This window comes from Pseudopipra pipra, chromosome 4 (genome assembly GCF_036250125.1).
Source record: "Pseudopipra pipra isolate bDixPip1 chromosome 4, bDixPip1.hap1, whole genome shotgun sequence".
Classification (NCBI taxonomy): domain Eukaryota; kingdom Metazoa; phylum Chordata; class Aves; order Passeriformes; family Pipridae; genus Pseudopipra; species Pseudopipra pipra.
Window position 1 is genome coordinate 63,895,382 of NC_087552.1, and position 18,257 is coordinate 63,913,638.

Sequence of the window (18,257 nt, forward strand, 5' to 3'; positions counted from 1 at the left end):
AACATCCATCTGAACTGAGGAGTAATTTCTATGTCTGAGGTACTTCATTTCCACACACATTTTTTCCTTAATGAAGTTTATATTTTAAATCCCTATCTGTTTTAGTCACCAAACTATTTCACCACTCTCATCACACAACACTGCTTTCCAACTGCTTTTCTTTACATACATAATGTGACTTCTGTAAAGAAAAGGGTTGGCAATTCAGCCTCTGATTTAGTAGAACAGAGTACCACAAAACATTTGACACACTACTCTCTTCCTTACAGGCCAGTGCTATAAGGTACAGTGTGGACTGTGCCCTGCAAACCAAGAATTCCCATCAAGCCAAGACAATACTCTCTGTTACCTTAGAAAAATAATTTTACAATTTACTTCCTCTGCTAATAGCAGAAACACTAACTATGACATGTGCAGAACAGTAGAGTCCAAGCTAATACTTTTTAAAGCCACCTGATGATGTTGATTGTGATCTGAAAACGCAAATTCTGGTTTCCGCTCTAGGCATACTAATCCAAAAACAGAGGGCAAGATATTATATCAGAAATATTTTCTTTAAAGATGCATCTAAGAAGCCAATTTCCGCGACTTAAGATTTATCATGTAGTTACCAGGAATCTGTGTATTGTGGCAAAGATTCATCAGAGTGAATTTACGTTGAAACAAATTGATTGCTGCACACGGTTTAGCTCTACTACTGTGATCAACACAAAGCACACCTTAACAGTAAAACCCAACATCAAAATGCACAAAGAACACTTTAAGAACATGTGCAAAACATACTTCATTGGTCCAGCGAATTTTCAGTTTGCAGTCTAAATACAGTTTAAAAGATGATGTGTTTCACATTATAGACAATGCTAACAAAACACTAGGATTTTCTATTTCTAGTAGGATTGTCTGTTTCCAAAAGAAAGAAACTATATTCCATTTTGAAAGCCCTGTTGTAATTAGAAATTACTCTGGGAGCATATAGCAGAAACAAAGGACTAAACAAGATATTGATCAAAATATGATTTGACAGAAACTATCCAGAAAATCTGAATAAAAAAATAATAGTCATAACAAAAAAAAACCAAGTGAAATAAAAACTTTATTACTAGCACAGTTTTACTTAGTATTTTGCAGAATAAAATCAATTTGCTTTCCTTAAGTTTTAGCTGATAGTCTAAACGAAGCACACAACACACACAGAGTATTTTCTCATTTGCTTTAACATTCATTTTCAAGACAATGTTGAAAAGCGGAATTTATGCCCAGCTGTAGTTTTTATAACCAACCAAGAGAAATTTAGTTTGTATGCTAGAGCAACTGTGGAAATCAATTCTTAATCTATGACCTTGCTTACCACAGCTTGAAGCCTTGCAATAAATAAATGCCTTGAGCCACACATAAGAAACATTTAGTGAATCCGAGACAAATAACACAAATCTATATGTGTATATATAGTATTAGAAAGGTCATATAAAATACAATATTGGCTCTTTTCTTGCTCTAACATAATAATGTTTGAAAAGCAGGAGCCTGTAATTGCCTACATTAATACCCAGGTGGTGAACAGTCACGAGTACCTATTTTCTTTTCAAATTACAATGTTCATCCTTTTAGGAGACTTCTTGTAGTCTGCCTTTTTTTTAGTGTGGAAAATGCTAGAATGCTTAGAAATAAAGAATCTCTGAAAAATACCTATTTTATTTGTCCTAGCATATGCAAAGTCTTTCTCTAAAGCACACTTAAGCTTCCTTGGGAAAATTGTGCGGTTTCATCACTAACAATCGAGAAAATAAATGTCAGAGCTCATGTGTTAACCTGCACTTAGTCACAATTACCCTCTTTTATATGCTGAATATCTCAAACCCTCATCCTATATGTTATTACTTATTTATCACTGGAGTATAAGCTAAAAGAAAGAAGAACATATAGTAATGTCTCCTTATTAATATTTTACAATTGTAGTTCACAAAAAAAAGCCTGTAAACAAAACTTTACCTCCTTAAAACACAGCTCCCATTCTTGATGTAATTGCTTGACTGTAGATTTTAAAATAATACAAAATAGCACTAGTTCAGCTAATTTCCCTCTCTTGATTGTCTCCTTCCTGAAATACTGAAATTCAAATGTGACTGTGACTGACACTCCTTTGGAGATTAGCATGGCATCATTAGTTTGCACAGCAGGTCACCAAAGTAACTGCTGGAAAGGTTTCACTTATTTTAACCCCAAAGGATGTAATCTAATATGAAAAGAAAGAATTTGGAGATTCACAATTACACTTGAATTGGAATTGTACATAAAAATCAAATCAGAAAAGAGACTTGTTTTATTTATATAGAAGTTGTAGTCAAAGTAGATCACTAAGTCCTTTCTAATGCTACATTTTCACAGATCTTCTACCACTTGATCATCAGAGGAAAAGCTAGACTTACACTCAAATTACTAGGCTCATCCTACTTAGTTCTACCTATGAGCACAGGCATACCCAACTAATATCCAAAAACAGCTCAGGAGACTTCTGAACATCTGTTCTCCAAGGAAGCATCACCTTTTGTCCCCAGTGTATGCATTTATTCCAGTCTAAGGGCAACTCTTAAAAAAATGACGCCAAGTACTTACTGGTCAGAACTGATGCCTGGAAATACAGAAACTATCCCACTCCAGATGCACACAATATTTTCATACTGAAAAATAAGCTGTTTTTGAGCCTACCCCAGAACAGACTGACCTTACCAACAGCTAAAACAGAGCAGGAGGAAGTCTGATTTCATGCATGCTTTTCCATGGCTCAAAAACAGGAATTTTAGCTTGGCAACGACCTGTGTTTTACACCTGGCTGGAGAGAACTCGTATTCCAAAGTGAAGCCCCTCAGGTAACAACAGTATTTTGCAGATATAAAAGCGTATGCAGTTCTCAAATTTCCAAAGATTTTGAGAATTACATTAGCCAGACCTCTCCACAGCGCTTTGTGGGAATGGGCAGCTCTAAGCACAGCTGCTGCAGAAGTGGGGCAGCCCGCACAGCCTTCCTGAGAGGTAGCCAGCTGCACACCCTGCAGCACCCCCACTAACCTTGAGACCTTCTCCTCAGCACTAAGAGTTACTACCAACTCCCTGCCTCACTCCACCTATGTCCTATCTGACACTGCAAATTAGTTTTCGTGTTACAATCTTCAAGGCAGTTTGTTCTAACTGCAGGAGAGTTGCTTGGTTTATTAATTTGCATTGGCAGAAACTACTTCCCCACCAACAAAACAACAAATTTACATTACAATGTGCAGCTGCTTATAACCAACGACCCTTACAAAACAAGTTAAGATTCAATATTTGTGAAACAAAGCGAAGTATTCACTGTTGACTTTGTATCAGCATAAATGACTAATTACTTTAATCAGGAAGCTCAAAAGATAATGAACTTGATTTATTATAAACACAGGGGCTTGCCCTCTTATAAAAATTACCTGCTCTGCAGTTCAGGACACATACTGATTTATGGAACCACTTGTAATTCTCTTATTTTTTATTTTAACATTTAATAATGGCTGAAAAATGAATGAAAAGTAAACTGGAGCAAGACATATTCCCAATACATTTTTACTCAATTTCACAGCAATACTTATACATTATCTATATCCTAGTACTTCACTAATAGTAAAAATACAAAATTATTTTGAAAAACATGCAGTGAACAAAAGATTCATTTAGTCAAGATTACACAAAGTGAATATTCTTGTCTTTCTCTTGCATGACCCCCCATTATTCAGTGATATCTGACATCTGTTGCTGAGACCAGCTGAACACAATTCAAATCCGGTTTAGCTAGGAATATCTGAGGTCATAAAAAAATCTCTGAGGATAGATTATGAATCAATCACAGCCTAGAATTCCATCAGAGAGAGAGAGAGAGACTGAATTTGCCTGGAGTCTGGTAGTAAACAAGAAAATATCTTAACATCTTTGCAGAAAAGCCACTTTGGAGAGCACTTGCTCTGTCCTGACCCCTGCCCCACCAGTCCTTTACCTCACTGAAGGGCCACTTGTGGGCACATAATGCACTTAAGGCATGTCAGGTCCCCATGACAAGGCTTATAGATTTATTGCACCACATTCAAACTACACAATATGGTGACAAATTTTTACAGTACAGGTCTTTTAAATAAACACAAAAACATCCATGTCAAATCTACTTACACTGGCACTGGAACAGGCTCCCAGAGAAGAGTTCACAGCACCAAACCCGAAGAGATCTCAAGAAGCATTTGGACAACGCTCTCAGAGACATGGTGAGATTCCTGGGGTGTCCTGCACAGGGCCAGGACTTGGACTCAATGATCCTGATGGGTCCCTTCCAACTCAGCATATTCTGTGATTCTATGGTTAAATTGCTTAAGACTCTCTCATCCACGTGAAGTCCTCTAGGTTTGTCCAACAACATGATGACTGCCATCGATTTTCTCTTTCTAATATTTAAGTTGTGGATTTTTGAGGAAACCTCAGGTACATTTCTATGTATTTTGCTGCATGGATTAAAGAAGAACCAGTATGTCAGAGACCAGAGGAAATGTTTCTCATAGTTCACTGGTAACCAGCAAAGTTCTCTGAGTTAGGTTTTTTGGAGTAACCACTGGAGTCCCAGGGTGTGCAAGAAGACTGTCACACAACTGAGTATAAGTACAATTGCTCAGTTAGTTATTATAGTGTTAATAATTATTACTGCATCGTTATTTGCAGAAAATAGTGATGAAGGGCAATGTGAGAATATTTTCAATGTGAAGAATGTTTTCAGAGACTGGATGATCAGCTTGATCTAACTTCAGCTCTGAGTTCAGCTAAAACAAACCATATTCCTCAGGGCACTGCAACAAACGGATTATCATAAAATAAAGACACTTGGCAGCCAGGTTCATATTACAGCTGCTTCTTGTGCTGACCTGTCACCATGACCCTGTGTTGCCCCATACACCCTCACATTGTCACTTGCTTGTCTTATACTTAACACTAACATTCCTCTGGGCAGAGACCACCTCCTTCTTGTGTGTTTACAGAACGAGCTGTGCCCAGTGACTCAGTGCTATCACAGTATAAACAACAAGAAAGATATGCATCTGATCCTGATTTAGGGCAGAGTTAAACCATTCAATTCAATCTCTGCATTATTGAAGTCAATGGAAATTTTTATTCTGGAGACTAGGGTTTTTTATATTGTATCATCAGAGTTGGTATCTTCTTGCTACAAACCTTCTTTCACATAAGAAAATCATTTTTAGTCACCTGTCAATTCTGATACTTTGCAATTATTACCACAACCACATATAATGCGAGTAAGAGTAATATTTTCACCAGCACTTTTGTCAAATACTCTCATTCCATCCACCATTTCTTCCAAGCCCAGTGGCACACAGAGAATGTCTCAGGATGCAGACTGGAATTCTGCAGTTTGGAAGATATTCATCATAAGATTACTAAAAGACAGCTTTGGTCCATTAGGGGCACACATGGGATTGACCTCTCCTATATTCTATAACCACTCACTGACAACCAGACACCAAACCCCACTTCTGCACAGCTGCAGAAAACCACCTGCTATTACAGCAGATATCAGAAAGTATGGGATACCTACCAATAGAAGAGAGACTTCTAAGACATTCCATTAGACTCAGCTCTCTGATAGCCTGTGAGAAGTCTGGGAGATATTTATTCAGTGTCATACTACAACTCATGATTGTCTGAAACTGCATACACAATTTTTAAGGACCACTGCTTAAGACTGTTTACTTTCTTTGTTGGATTTTTAACTAGTGTAAATGCCTTTCAAATCAAGGTGCCCTCATTCTATGAAGTGAACCATCTGGAGTTCTGCTTTTTTTTTTTTTTTAATCCACAGTATTAGAGGCCAAGCAGAGAACAAGTGTTCAGGGGAGGATTTGGAACAACTAAAAAAGAAAGAGAAATATGAATTCAAACAGAATCTAATACAAAAAGAGGAATTCTCATCCACAAAATGAAGTTCCACTATTTTACACAAAAAGAAACCATTAATTATTAAATACATATTCGTTGCTTAAATCTGGGTTAAGGTGCTGGTTTTGGCTGGGGTAGAGTTAATTTTCTTCACAGTAGCTAGTATGGGGCTGTGTTTTGGATCTGTGCTGAATACAGTGTTGATAATACAGAGACGTTTCTGTTATTGCTGAGCAGGGCTTACACAGAGCCAAGGCCTTTTCTGCTTTTCGTATTGCCACACTGGCAAGGAAGTTGGGGGTACATGGGAAGCTGGGAGGGGACACAGCCAGGAGAGGTGACCCCAACTGACTATAAGGATATTCCAGACCGTATGACATCTTGCTCAGTAAATAAAGTGGAGGGAAGAAGGAGCAACGGGGGAATGTTTGGAGTGATGGCATTTGTCTTCCCGAGTCACTGCCAGGATTATGGGGCCCTGCTCTCCTGGAGATGGCTGAACACCTGCCTGCACTTGGGAAACAGTGAATTAATTCCTTGCATTGCTTTGCTTGTGTGTGCAGCTTTTGCTTTCCCTATTAAAGTATCTTCACCTCAACACACGTTTTCTGACTTTTACCCTTCCGATTCTCTCCCCGATCCTGATGGTGGGGCAGTGAGTGAGCAGTTTCTGGGGCTTGTTTGCTGGCTGGGGTTAAACCACAACATTTATATACAGAACCATCACGGCAGTGAAAGTGGTGCTACAGAGCAGCATTTACTGGCATCCTGAAAATTATTCCAACGTGTAAAACCCTCTTAACTGAGCTTATGTTTCAGAAGGAATACTTATTTTGAACAAAAAAAATATGTTAAAGCTTATATTTTAAAAGGTACCTCTGTTGTTGCAGCATTAAGACTGAAAGCTTACTCTTCCAGGCATTTATTTTGTAACAATCATTTAATTTCATATTTGGTTATGTTTGACAACTCTCATGGGGAGTTAAACACTCTGCTCTGCAGCTACTGTGATTACTGAGAGAAAAAAATAAAATAACTTTGAAAATGATAGATCAGGCTCACTGGCAGGCTGGTTCTGCTGAGCTCAGCAAGAAGGAAAAGCTGCCTGATATCTGTAGCAGTGCAGTCAATCCTAGAGGCTATTCTGACTTGCACTTGCTGGCAAAAGTCCCTAAAGGACCTTCTGCCAGCAAGAACAGTGAGGGAAAAATATCATTCATGTGCACACTTAGGTAATGCCAAATCCTTCCCAATTCTCAAAAACTTCAAATAGTAGAAGCTACCACAAGCAAGATTTAGGATGTCAGGATGCCAGCTTTACCTTCTGTGGAGTCCTCAATATAGAAGCACTTCACTAGAAGAGACAAAGAGAGGCTACACAGAAAAAGGAGGAGGAGAAAACTGAACAGATAAAATAATTTATCTTTTATATTCAGAATGTTATGGTTATGGTCAGAGAACCATGGTCAACATTACCAAGCACTGCAGGCTAACCATACTGAAAAGACAGACCTTGAAAGGCTCATTGGAAAGGCAGGGAAGGAGAAGGGCAGGCGGAGAGGCATCGAATATACACAACAAATGTGTGCACTCTAAGCTTGTACCTTCAAAATTGCTGCTAGGTCTATTTATTTAACTTATTACTACAGAAACACATAACAATCCTAAAGCATTCAAAATAGAAAATGCATAGCAGAGCAGCTTATGTTTCAATAACAGAGCATGCTGTTTCCCTCAATCAGATTTGAAAGAGGCAGATCAAAGAGAAAACATTTAAATTAAATGCAAGATTTTACTCTGATTTGAAAAAAGAAAACGAAGTTAATATATTGCAAAGTGTATATATATAGGTTAGATATTAGGAAAAAATTCTTTACAGAGAGAGCAATCAGGCATTGGAATGGGCTGCCCAGGGAAGTGGTGGATTCTCCATCCCTGGAGGTTTTTAAAATGAGCCTGGACATGGCACTTAGTGCTACTGGTCTAGTAACCACGGCAGTGTTGGATCAAGGGTTGGACTTGATGATCTCTGAGGTCCCTTCCAACCCAGCTGATTCTATGATTCTATGAAATGCACAAAGATATATATACACACACACACACACATATTGCAAAGTTAGAGATTCATTGGCTTAGCCTGTCCTGTTATGTGTACCCACTCCCACGCTTACAGTTCTATTTTTCTGTATTTTTCTGTAAATGAACCCTTGAAGGCATCAGCTTGTACAGGAGGGCAACAGCTGCTCAGCTCCCGGCATGATTAGGAGTTTCTGCCTCTGGTATTGGACGAGGAGCAAGGTGATCTTAAAGGAGTGCACCCTACAGTTTTACAATTACACTCCCGTCTTCCTTCCCCTTCCCACTATACACCTCTATCTCCATCTCACTATTCATCTCGTATTTTTAAGAGACAAATAACATTTAGATTATACTCAGTCTTAGACACAGGCCATGGAAATCTTCGCTTTGCTGAAATTAGTAACGCTGACTTCAGTGAAATGTTTGGTTTCATACCACAGGGCTCTCCTCCCTCTAGCACAGCACTGGATCTTGTAAAGAGTGACCAACAACAGAGAATTTTCCCGATCATCAAACATTCAGTTTAGATTTTATGTTTACTTTGCTCACGGAAAGAAAGAAAAAGACATATTTTGTTGTCCAGATGAAGCACAGTGTAACTGGTGACACACTGTAGATGATGCAAAACAAGATCTGCTGTACAAGGAAAATTCTAAGCTAAACTGTTAAGTCCAAATCAGGTGAGAAGTAGAACTGCTTGCTGGCCCTGTTTATAAATCTTTCCAGGATGGGAGAGGTTTTGGTTTTGTTTTACAGTGGCTTCTGTAAACTTGTTGATATCAACCACTCCTCCACTCCCATTTCCATGTAATTCTACAGCCAGGTGCCTGAAAGAAGCAATTCAGCTGGGTTTTTTTGCACACTGATGCTACAAAACTGATCCTGTGAACAGAGAAGACTTTTTCTGTATCTAACATTAAAACGGCAGCATTTTCTTCATTCATGTCCTGTTCCTGTGAAGGGAAGTCAACAGCCAGGTCAATGAGTGGAACAGATCTCTACAACACAGACTCACCTCTAAGCAGAGTTTCAGCACACAGACTCTATGTAGACAAGCTAACAGCACAAGCAAAAGAGTATAAATATTTGGAAGAAAAATACCATCATGAGGAAAATACTAAAAAATAATTATCTCTATCAGTGTGAAACCAGCAGCACCATGGATTAAAAAGTTTTAATACTTCCAGGCTGAACTCCATGTGTCTCCCAGCTTCCTTTACTTTGTGTTCCTCAGAAGTGCTCAGCTCAAAACAGCATGACATCTGCTCAGAACTTGTGTCAGATTCCCAGTACAAGTTATAAGAAAACACACACTTGCAGCATTCCCAGCAACGGAGATTATTCCAAACAAGAAATCCCTATACATTTATGAGGAGGTTCAAGGGTACAGGCAGCAAATTCACAATGCACTTGGCACAGTCACTGCACTGTCAGCTGTTAAAACTAGGGCAGGCCAAGTTCACAGGCCACACCATCAGTTTTCTTCTGCATGAGCATTTAGCCAAGAGGACATTTCATGGGGAGGGGGATGCAACAGAAAAGAGGGGGAGGGAAGAAACCAGCAGCATCAGCATTAATCTAGCAGCAGCATCCTACAGGGCCATAGAACAAAAAAAAGGCTATCCAAAATCCTACCAAAAACAGAATGAAAGAAATCTCTTTACATTTGAAGTGTCCTTTCTAATTCCACATCTATTGTTTTGAATATTTTTTTGTAGTTCTGGAGGTTGAAGAATACTGTACCATTGTGTTTTGCCTGAGTTAAATGGGCAGCCTTCACTCCAGCACTGCTATAGAATTAAGAAAGCTAGCACAGAGACTCTTTTCTCACAAAACAACAATGTTAGTGTAAAAACTATCTTGGAATAAAAAAAAAAAAGGCAACTCTTATCCAGAATAAATGTTGCAATTCTGAATTTATCTCTATTGCTTCCATCCCAGAGGACAAACAGGATGCTGCTCTCCCAACCAGGTCCCAAACTGTCAGAATATATTTTTTCATTCTTTTCTACTAATTAGCAAATTGAATTTTTTTTCTTTTGACAAACTACAGAGCAATATAAATCACACTAGGTCATTCAGCACTTAACACACATATCCACAGACAGGATCTGGTAAACAGTGTTACAACAAAACCACTGCACTCCAGCCACTTTTGCCCTAAGATTCCAGCTAACAACTCGAATTTTTTTTTCACCAAAAGTTCAGATCTATTTCCTGGAATTTTAGTCACTGGTTTTTTTCATTATAGATTAATAAAAATTAAGAGATTGATTAAAATTTAAGTTCTTATTAAGATGCATCTGTCCTTTAGAACAAATTAAGTTTTTCCTGAAGCATATTCTTAAGTATTTTTTTAAAAAGAACACATTTCCTAATTTGCTTCATCTCCCTAGAAGACCCTAAAGAATTTGATCAAGCAAAAGAAAATCTACCAAAATCCACAGCCCCCCGGCACAACAACCAAGCACAAGATAAATTCTCTATCAACTCCAAATGTAGAACAGATGAGCCCAAGAAGAAAACGGTAAACAGTATTTAAGTGCAAACAAACCTTCCTTTTACCCCATAAAATCTAACAATTCTAGACTCTCAGTATTTATTCTGCTAATTTTTCATTTGCTGCATACTAAAGTAGAAAAAACTTTCTGAAAATTCAGATTTCATCAACCTCAATACTCTTGAGCTGTTAGGTCTCACTAGCTGTCCTAGGAATAATATCAAAAACAAAAAACCACTTCACATGGGGTTTTGTAGTTGATCTGATAGTTTGACTTTATGAAAACTTAACTCATTTGTGAGTCAGGATTTTATGGAATGCAGAGGATGACGGTTACCTGTATTGTACTTGTCATGATGATAATCAGATGGCATTCTCATAAGGCCCCTGAAAGACTTACATTCTGTATCACCTTTTCATTTTTGTCTGAATACCTCATCCCGTGTATGCAATATTTTTTCTGTTAAACTGTTTTCAGTTCAAATACTCTCAAATACTCAAATGTCTGAGTTCAAATATCCGGCTACAAGATTAAAGGTGACATTCTCAAAAGCTATTTCAATGGGCCTCAACTTTCTAGGCACTCAAAAGAAAATAATTAAATGAGTGAGGTTGTCATTGTGGGACTTGGGGGGCTATTTGCTTCTTTGTTCCTTGCACAGAGTCTGCGATAAGCTATAAATACATATTTCTCTATTATTTGCATTACAGGAATATCCAGAGTCTCAGGGAGGGTTGGCTTTATGCATGCAAACAGAAAAACAAATTTCCTGCCCTGTAAGAGTTCAGCACTGGCAATGGTCCTGCAATGATTTCCATGTGTGGCAACACTTGAACCTTTACAGATGCCATAGTATTGCTATGCATATTGCTATATTCAGTAGACTACTAAATAAGTATAAAATCAAGCATTTTTCATATACACTGTTTTACAGCTATTGATTGATAATGGTATCCTGGTCACAAACTGCTGGACTAAAACTGCCAACCCAAAGATTAATGGAGGGTAAAAACTTAAGTCCTTCATGAAACCCAGAGAGACATGTGACAAATTCCTTTCTACAATCCCAATCATTCTAAACAGGGACATGTTAGAGGCCTATGATATCTACCTGGTAAATCTGTGAAATCAGTTGCACAGCCTGAGAGCTGAGCAACGAGTTTTCATTTCCAGTGGCTTTGGTGCTTTAGTCTCCCTTTTACTTCCAGATGCCAGTGGCATAAAGTTTCGATTAGAAGGAATTTCCTTCTGCTGCCTCTCAGCAATTTATTTTTAGAAGTCCATCACTGACACATGAAATATTTCTAAGTGCATCAAATAAACGCTTCCTTTTGAACAATCTAACATTACACAGTTCCTTCCAGATCATCACACGCAGACTGATGTACCCTGCCCTAGCTCCAAACCTGTGAGGGATCACCTACATATGAACACAGATCTCCATTGTCTTCACAGGCAGAAAGATGAAAAGCAAACAATGTTTCAGCATGGGGGTGTCCCAACTGTGACCACGCTAAGTCCACATGTGAGCCTAAGGTATTTCTTATTCCTTGTCTGCCACCTCTGCTCTGACACCTGACCCAAAATTCTGACTATATTCCTTAAACTCTGTTATTCAGTGGTTGGTGAAAAAAAAAATCAGTTTTTAAACTGAGCCTGAAGCCCTAAACCAACTCACTGCAATTCAGGAAAGGTATTTATATACCCTCTCCAAAGACTGCTTTAACTTTCTTCTAGTCCCAGTCCCTGGACATAATCAGTGAGGCTACACAATCAAATGACAAGTTGATAAAATGGAAACTCTTAAGACAGGGATCTATAACTATGAATCTAATGGCAAAGCCTTTTCTCATGTGACCAGTCATAGTGTAAGAGACTTACACAAGCTAGGACTCCACGATGGAGGCTGTGAGGATTATCCTGCTCTGGGATGCTCTGGGTCATACTCTGGTTTACAAATATGTTCCTTTAGATCACCATTATTCAATGTAAATATGCAGAAAAATCAGACTCCATATCAATTAGTATTCACAGAAAGCAGACACAGAGACAGAACGATGAATGTGTTATGAATAAAATACAGTGAGAAGAAAACAGTTTCTGTGGCCATTCTTTTGTGTTTGCACTGACAATGATTTAACTGTCTTTTTTTACTCCAATTTAAAACAAAGTGTACCATAAAAAAGGTTTAATTGTGACAAGGTATATAATTATCTTCAAAGGTTTACATGGCACAGAGGGAGGTGTGAGCTGAAATTCTGGAGTCAGTTCACACAGGTGTGTGGGAGAACAACTCTGCACCCCTCTGCAGCTTTGTCAATGTCAGTAAGGGGTTAGCAATCTGCACTGCATTCAAAAGAGCTGAAACCAAATCAAATCCACATGATTTATCAGCACCCTACAAATGTTAAGTGAGGTGATTTAATAACAAATATGCCTGATACTATACTTTCTAATGATATGTATTGTCATGACAAGGATCCTCAAACTGTTCTCCACTTAAAATGACCTCATGGATCAGTGACAAATGACTTCTCAACAGGACTTTGTGACTAATTTTATCAGTAAACCAAACCTGTTATCCCTTGTTACCCTACAAAATAATAAAAAAAAAAAAGTAAGGAACTCTTTTAGCTATATATATGGAATGAATACTATTCTGATTCATATCCTTTAAAGTAAAAAAATTAGGAAATCTCTTCAGGAAGTCTATATTAGTTAGGAAAATTAACTCTTCTATGATCTTGGGGAAATGGACAGGAATAATCCTAAATTTATACAGTTATTTTATTTTACTACGTTCTCTTGTTATCATACCTGTTTACAAACAGCCATAGAAACAGAGTTAAACAGACTTACAGGCCTCCGCCACAAGTAACAGTCAGGGCATTGCAAACCTTTCACACAGCACTTGAAGCTACAAAAGTAATTCACCATGACCTAACAGCCTTCCTAAGCCTTTGTTTCCATTTTCTCAAGTGTATTTCTATATTTAAGAGATGTAAATTTGGCTGAAAACAGAATACTCCTTACTGCATTTGAAGTATGTAGTATTTAAATAGCTCCAGAAATTTATATGAGAATTAATTTGCAAACTTGTAAGGACTCATTTTTGTTCTGAAAACTTGCATCAGTCATGAATGCCTCTCACATATCATATATTTCTGGTTTGGATGACAACTATCTATTGTAACTGCAATACATACTCATTATTTTCATATAGTGTAGAATGTTGCACGTCTAACTTCAGATAGGCAGATTTCATTAACTGTAAAATAATCTAAAAAGGAACATTAGTTTACCAGCTTAATTGGTGTTAATATCTAAATTACATAGTAATTACAAAAAGAGAAAATGTTGAGATATGGCTTTGCAACAGAAACCTAATAGCTCATTTAGATACTAAAAACCAACATACACTCTCTTATCAATTTTTGGTGCATTTCAAAGCATGCCTCCTGGTCTAGTGTTTTACAGCTCCTCTTGCACACATGGCTGCCACCAGTAAGTACTTTTCTCTACCACATTTACAACCAGGCTGCATTCAGGTTTTCACATGCCACTTTGTAGACGTGTACATAAAGCACTGACACATAAAGTTTCTGAAACAAAACAATGCAAAAAGAAAAAATGCAAAGGTGCCATCCAACCACAAAGAAATACCAAAAGGTGAGAGCAGCCAAGCAGAATAATGCAACCTCAACGAATCCAGCCCACGCCGCTTTATGCTACATAAACTGATTATCTGTTAAAGACTGGTGGCTCACTCAAGACAAGGGGTCAGCCTCCATCCAACAGCCTGTCCTGCAGGAACCACCGCCTGGCAGCAGTCGCTGCACGGACAGACTCTTCCACCCACTCACCTCCAGAAGTGACCTCTTCAGAACTGGGTTGAGGAACATTGGCAGGACAATGTGGGGAAGCTTGCATTGCTGCCGCCCTGGCTATACCTGTCCTGTGGAGAAATAGAGGACTTAATTTCCAGGGCTGTCAGTCAGCACCTTCCACATTACAAGTGAAGGAAAAAGAAATGAATTTGACAATGCCCGCTCTGAGCCAGTATATTTTGGGGGTGTGGTGAAGAACCCCCACTTCCTACTGAAGTCTTTAGAGGACTTTCGTATCTTCTGTGAGCTCCACTGGTTTGCCCGGCCAGCAAGCTGGATTCTTTGGTTCATGAGCTGATGATGCTCTTGCCAGTTACCTATGTAGCAAGCTGAGACATGGCCAGAGAATCAACATAACTAGACAGTCTAAACAAAATAATTAAGGAAATCATATTTAAAATAATCTTTGAACTCTGACATGGACAAGTGATTGAGTAGCTCTCCCTTCTACCTCCCTTTCAAAATGGCAATTTTCTTCTCTTCACACATTTCCTTTACAGAAACCATTACTAGATGAATTATGTAACAGAGAAATAGGTATTTTGCTTCTCCTGTCCAACCAATTCCATAGAGGCATTTTATTTTACTTCCACATTAATTTAAATAGGGTTACCACAAGAATCCATTCAAACAAAGACCTTTCCCCTTAAAAAAGGAAAAAAGTAAACTTTCCACTCTTCCCATGATTTCCAGCTAGGACAACGGTTTTCAGCCCCCAGATTTTATTATGACACATATAAGTGATTCATATATACCAAAGTGCAGTCCATTAGAGAGACAAAGAGACAAAAATAACTGTCTGAAATGCATGAATAAACCATTCTTCTGAGCATGGTGACGAATGTAATATTTTACAATTTCAAAAACAATTCTCTAAAGCCCTACTAAAACAAGTGTTTGTCCCAAAAGTGATCTCTGTGTATCTTTCAGGAGTACCATGATGATTTTTGTTGGAGGAAATGTCAAGTTTAGACACTGAGGACCAAAGCTAATGACTATTTCATTGTGGTACGAGTGTGCACTGAATACTGATGATCACAGGCAGGAACCATTTCAAATAATTAATTGGAAACATATCAGCCTTCCTTGCATTTGCTTAACTTTGGTCAACAGCAATGTTAACCATGCAAGTGAATTGAGAGACAAGGCAAAGCCTATGCATGTGAAGTTTATACAGAATTCAGAACTGCTGAAAAGTATGGAAAGCAAGCCAAGAAAATTATGATTATAATAATATGGCAAAGCAACTCTATTAAAGAAAAACACCCCAAACAAAAACCCCTGCACTAATTCCTGAAGCTGGAGAGTTAATGTAGGAGTAAATAGCACTGTTAACTTGTTATTTGTGCAAAAAAACCAGATTTACACATCACTCTCTTCCTTAACAAAGATGCCAGACGTTTTTATTCTTTAATTTGTCACTGGTTGCTGTATGCTGGTTTTCCTCTTCCTAAAGTTCCAAAATATTAATCCCTTCAAAGCAACAAAATAATTTGTGTCTCTGAATATCTACCACCTTGGAGTATGATTATGGCTGATTATAAAGAGACTTTGGCCAAGATATTTGGATGAGGAATTTCCAAGAGAAATAATAAAAATTGGTCACATATATAATATCATACTTAATAAATCCAGAATTTAAATATGAAATAAGATACGGCAGGTTGGCTCACATAAATAGGACAAACATTAATTCTGTCCCAGGCACTACAGATCAATGTTCTGTTCACCTTCTAAGGCAGTGATTATTCTAAGTGTTAACAAGAGTTTTAGTAAATCTGCTCCTTTTCTTCATGTGACAAATACTATGAGTATCAGAAAGAACCAAATTGAAAAGAACCTGACAACCTTAGGTTTTACATACTGCCTCAAGTGATACTTCCAGTATCACCAAAAAGCTGCCCCCAAGACCATCACACATTGATAATCTAGATATTACAGAAACAATACAGAGATATCACTGAGACTTTTTTTCTCCAGAGATGAGAATTCAAATACTTCAAAATATTTGGGGATATATTTGAATAATCACTGAAAGGACTAGGACTTCTAATGTGTTTATCCTCACTCAAATCCAAACTGGTAAAAGCTAAAACTGGTGAGAGAGGGGACCTTATAATTGCAAGCAAGAGCTGAAATGGTCACAGTGCGGATTTCTGTTTGTTTGCTTTAACACAAAAACATCAAATGACAAAGTTTTTGAGGGTAACATACATTTATTTAAAAAACAAGCCTAAAGTGTTCAAAAACAAGCACCTTATGCATTAAATACTTCAAAAAGCTTTTCCTTTGCTTACATCCTCCTGATTTGCTCCCAACAAATTATTGTTCTTAAACCTCCCCTAAAGTCTACATTGACCTATACATCTCAAGCACTTCAAGAGGCACTTTAACCATAAGGGATATTTCTAAAATGTAGGATCACTTTCTCTGTCTGGGAGAGTAATTCATGGAACAAAAAAAAGAAAACAACTTTGCCTCAGGAGGAAGATACATGTTCCAGAGATTAGTCCAATGCAAACAGAAATCTATTCCATGAGAGAAAGTACATGCTATTTTTAGGATGAATTCACATCCTGCCACGATATCCAAGCTAGAATATCCCCTCTTCCTCCTTATTTAAAAATTGTGTAGAATCTATTGTGTACATAAGGACTCTACTCAGTTCTCAGATACATCAGAAGTTTTCCTATGAGTCCTATGGAAATCACTGCTTTTTCTAAAGTTCATTTTCCATTTGAGAAATGAGGAAATCCCACCTTTCAGTCTCCCTAACTGGAAAAATAAATGGTGTACATTGCATGAGCCTTTAGATGAGTGAATCCATGCATCTATGACTACAGCAGTGGATTCCCCAGTGACAACATTCAGGTGGTGCTTCAACATAACCTTTCCCATTTCCTGCAGGTGTGAGATGACTGTAGTCCCACCTGGGTCTCTCCAACCAACATACAGCTGGTGAAATAAAATAAGACTGACAATTTGTACCTACAGCCGAAACATGTCAGACATCACTGTTAGGGAGCCCATACTTGCATTCCAGCATCCAGAAATGATGATGCTAGTATCTGAACTTTAAATGGACAGACTCCACAGAAAAAAAGGATAATGGCAGTTTCAATATACTGCATGCTATGGCTTTGCTAAGAACCTATGAGGTTTTTTTATGCAAGCTAAAAAGGATATTGATTTCTTTCAAATCCATTGCACACTAAATACAATTTCCACTGTTGCTATTCGAGGTATGTTTCTCACTAAGAAAAGAATCAGCAAATCTTTCTTGAAGCAGAAATGTCTAAGGCTCCTTCGCATATTTTCAAACAATCTTGGCAGCTAGAGGTAGCCAAAAACATACACTGATTCATCAAAAAAAACATACAGAAAACTCACTTTGGTACCAGACAAGCTTAGAGTATTTTCACTGTGCACTGTGGACTGCAAGACACTGCCAATCTAAAACATCCATAGTGATACAGCTAACAGTACAAACTCAGTGCTTCACCTCTGAGTTACAGACTAAGGAAAGACAAGAAATGACTGTAAGCTATCTAGATGGACCCTGAGTAACTTCAAAAAGAAGTGCAAAATTCTGCACTTGAAGCAGAATAATTCCACACATTTGGCTGAAAAGCAACTGGCTGGAAAGGACCTGGGGTCAGTCTGGATGCCAGTGGCCAAATATGAGCCAACAGTGGCTTCACATCAGCAAACCACATGCTGGGGCAACACTAGGAAGAAAGTGGCCAGAAGAAAGATGGAAATCACTCTCTGCTCATCACTGATGAAGCTACACTTGGAACATTGTGTCACAAGAGTTAACTACTATTTTTAAGAC

At 38.0% G+C, this 18,257-nt stretch overlaps 1 protein-coding gene across 7 annotated transcripts in view; it reads right to left on the minus strand.

The window, feature by feature from the left end:
• PPP2R2C (protein phosphatase 2 regulatory subunit Bgamma) overlaps positions 1-18,257 on the minus strand; it is a 200,248-nt gene that overhangs the window by 112,186 nt on the left and 69,805 nt on the right. Inside the window, exon 2 of one of the 7 annotated variants that reach the window (XM_064653283.1) lies at positions 14,399-14,490. The exons of 5 other annotated variants lie outside the window; for them this stretch is intronic. In XM_064653283.1, coding sequence (XP_064509353.1) covers positions 14,399-14,465 — 67 coding nt within the window. In that variant the 5' untranslated portion in view covers positions 14,466-14,490. Of the gene's footprint in view, positions 1-10,871; positions 10,922-14,398; positions 14,491-18,257 lie in introns of those variants that run through there. One more of the 7 variants, XM_064653285.1, reaches the window with a different exon arrangement.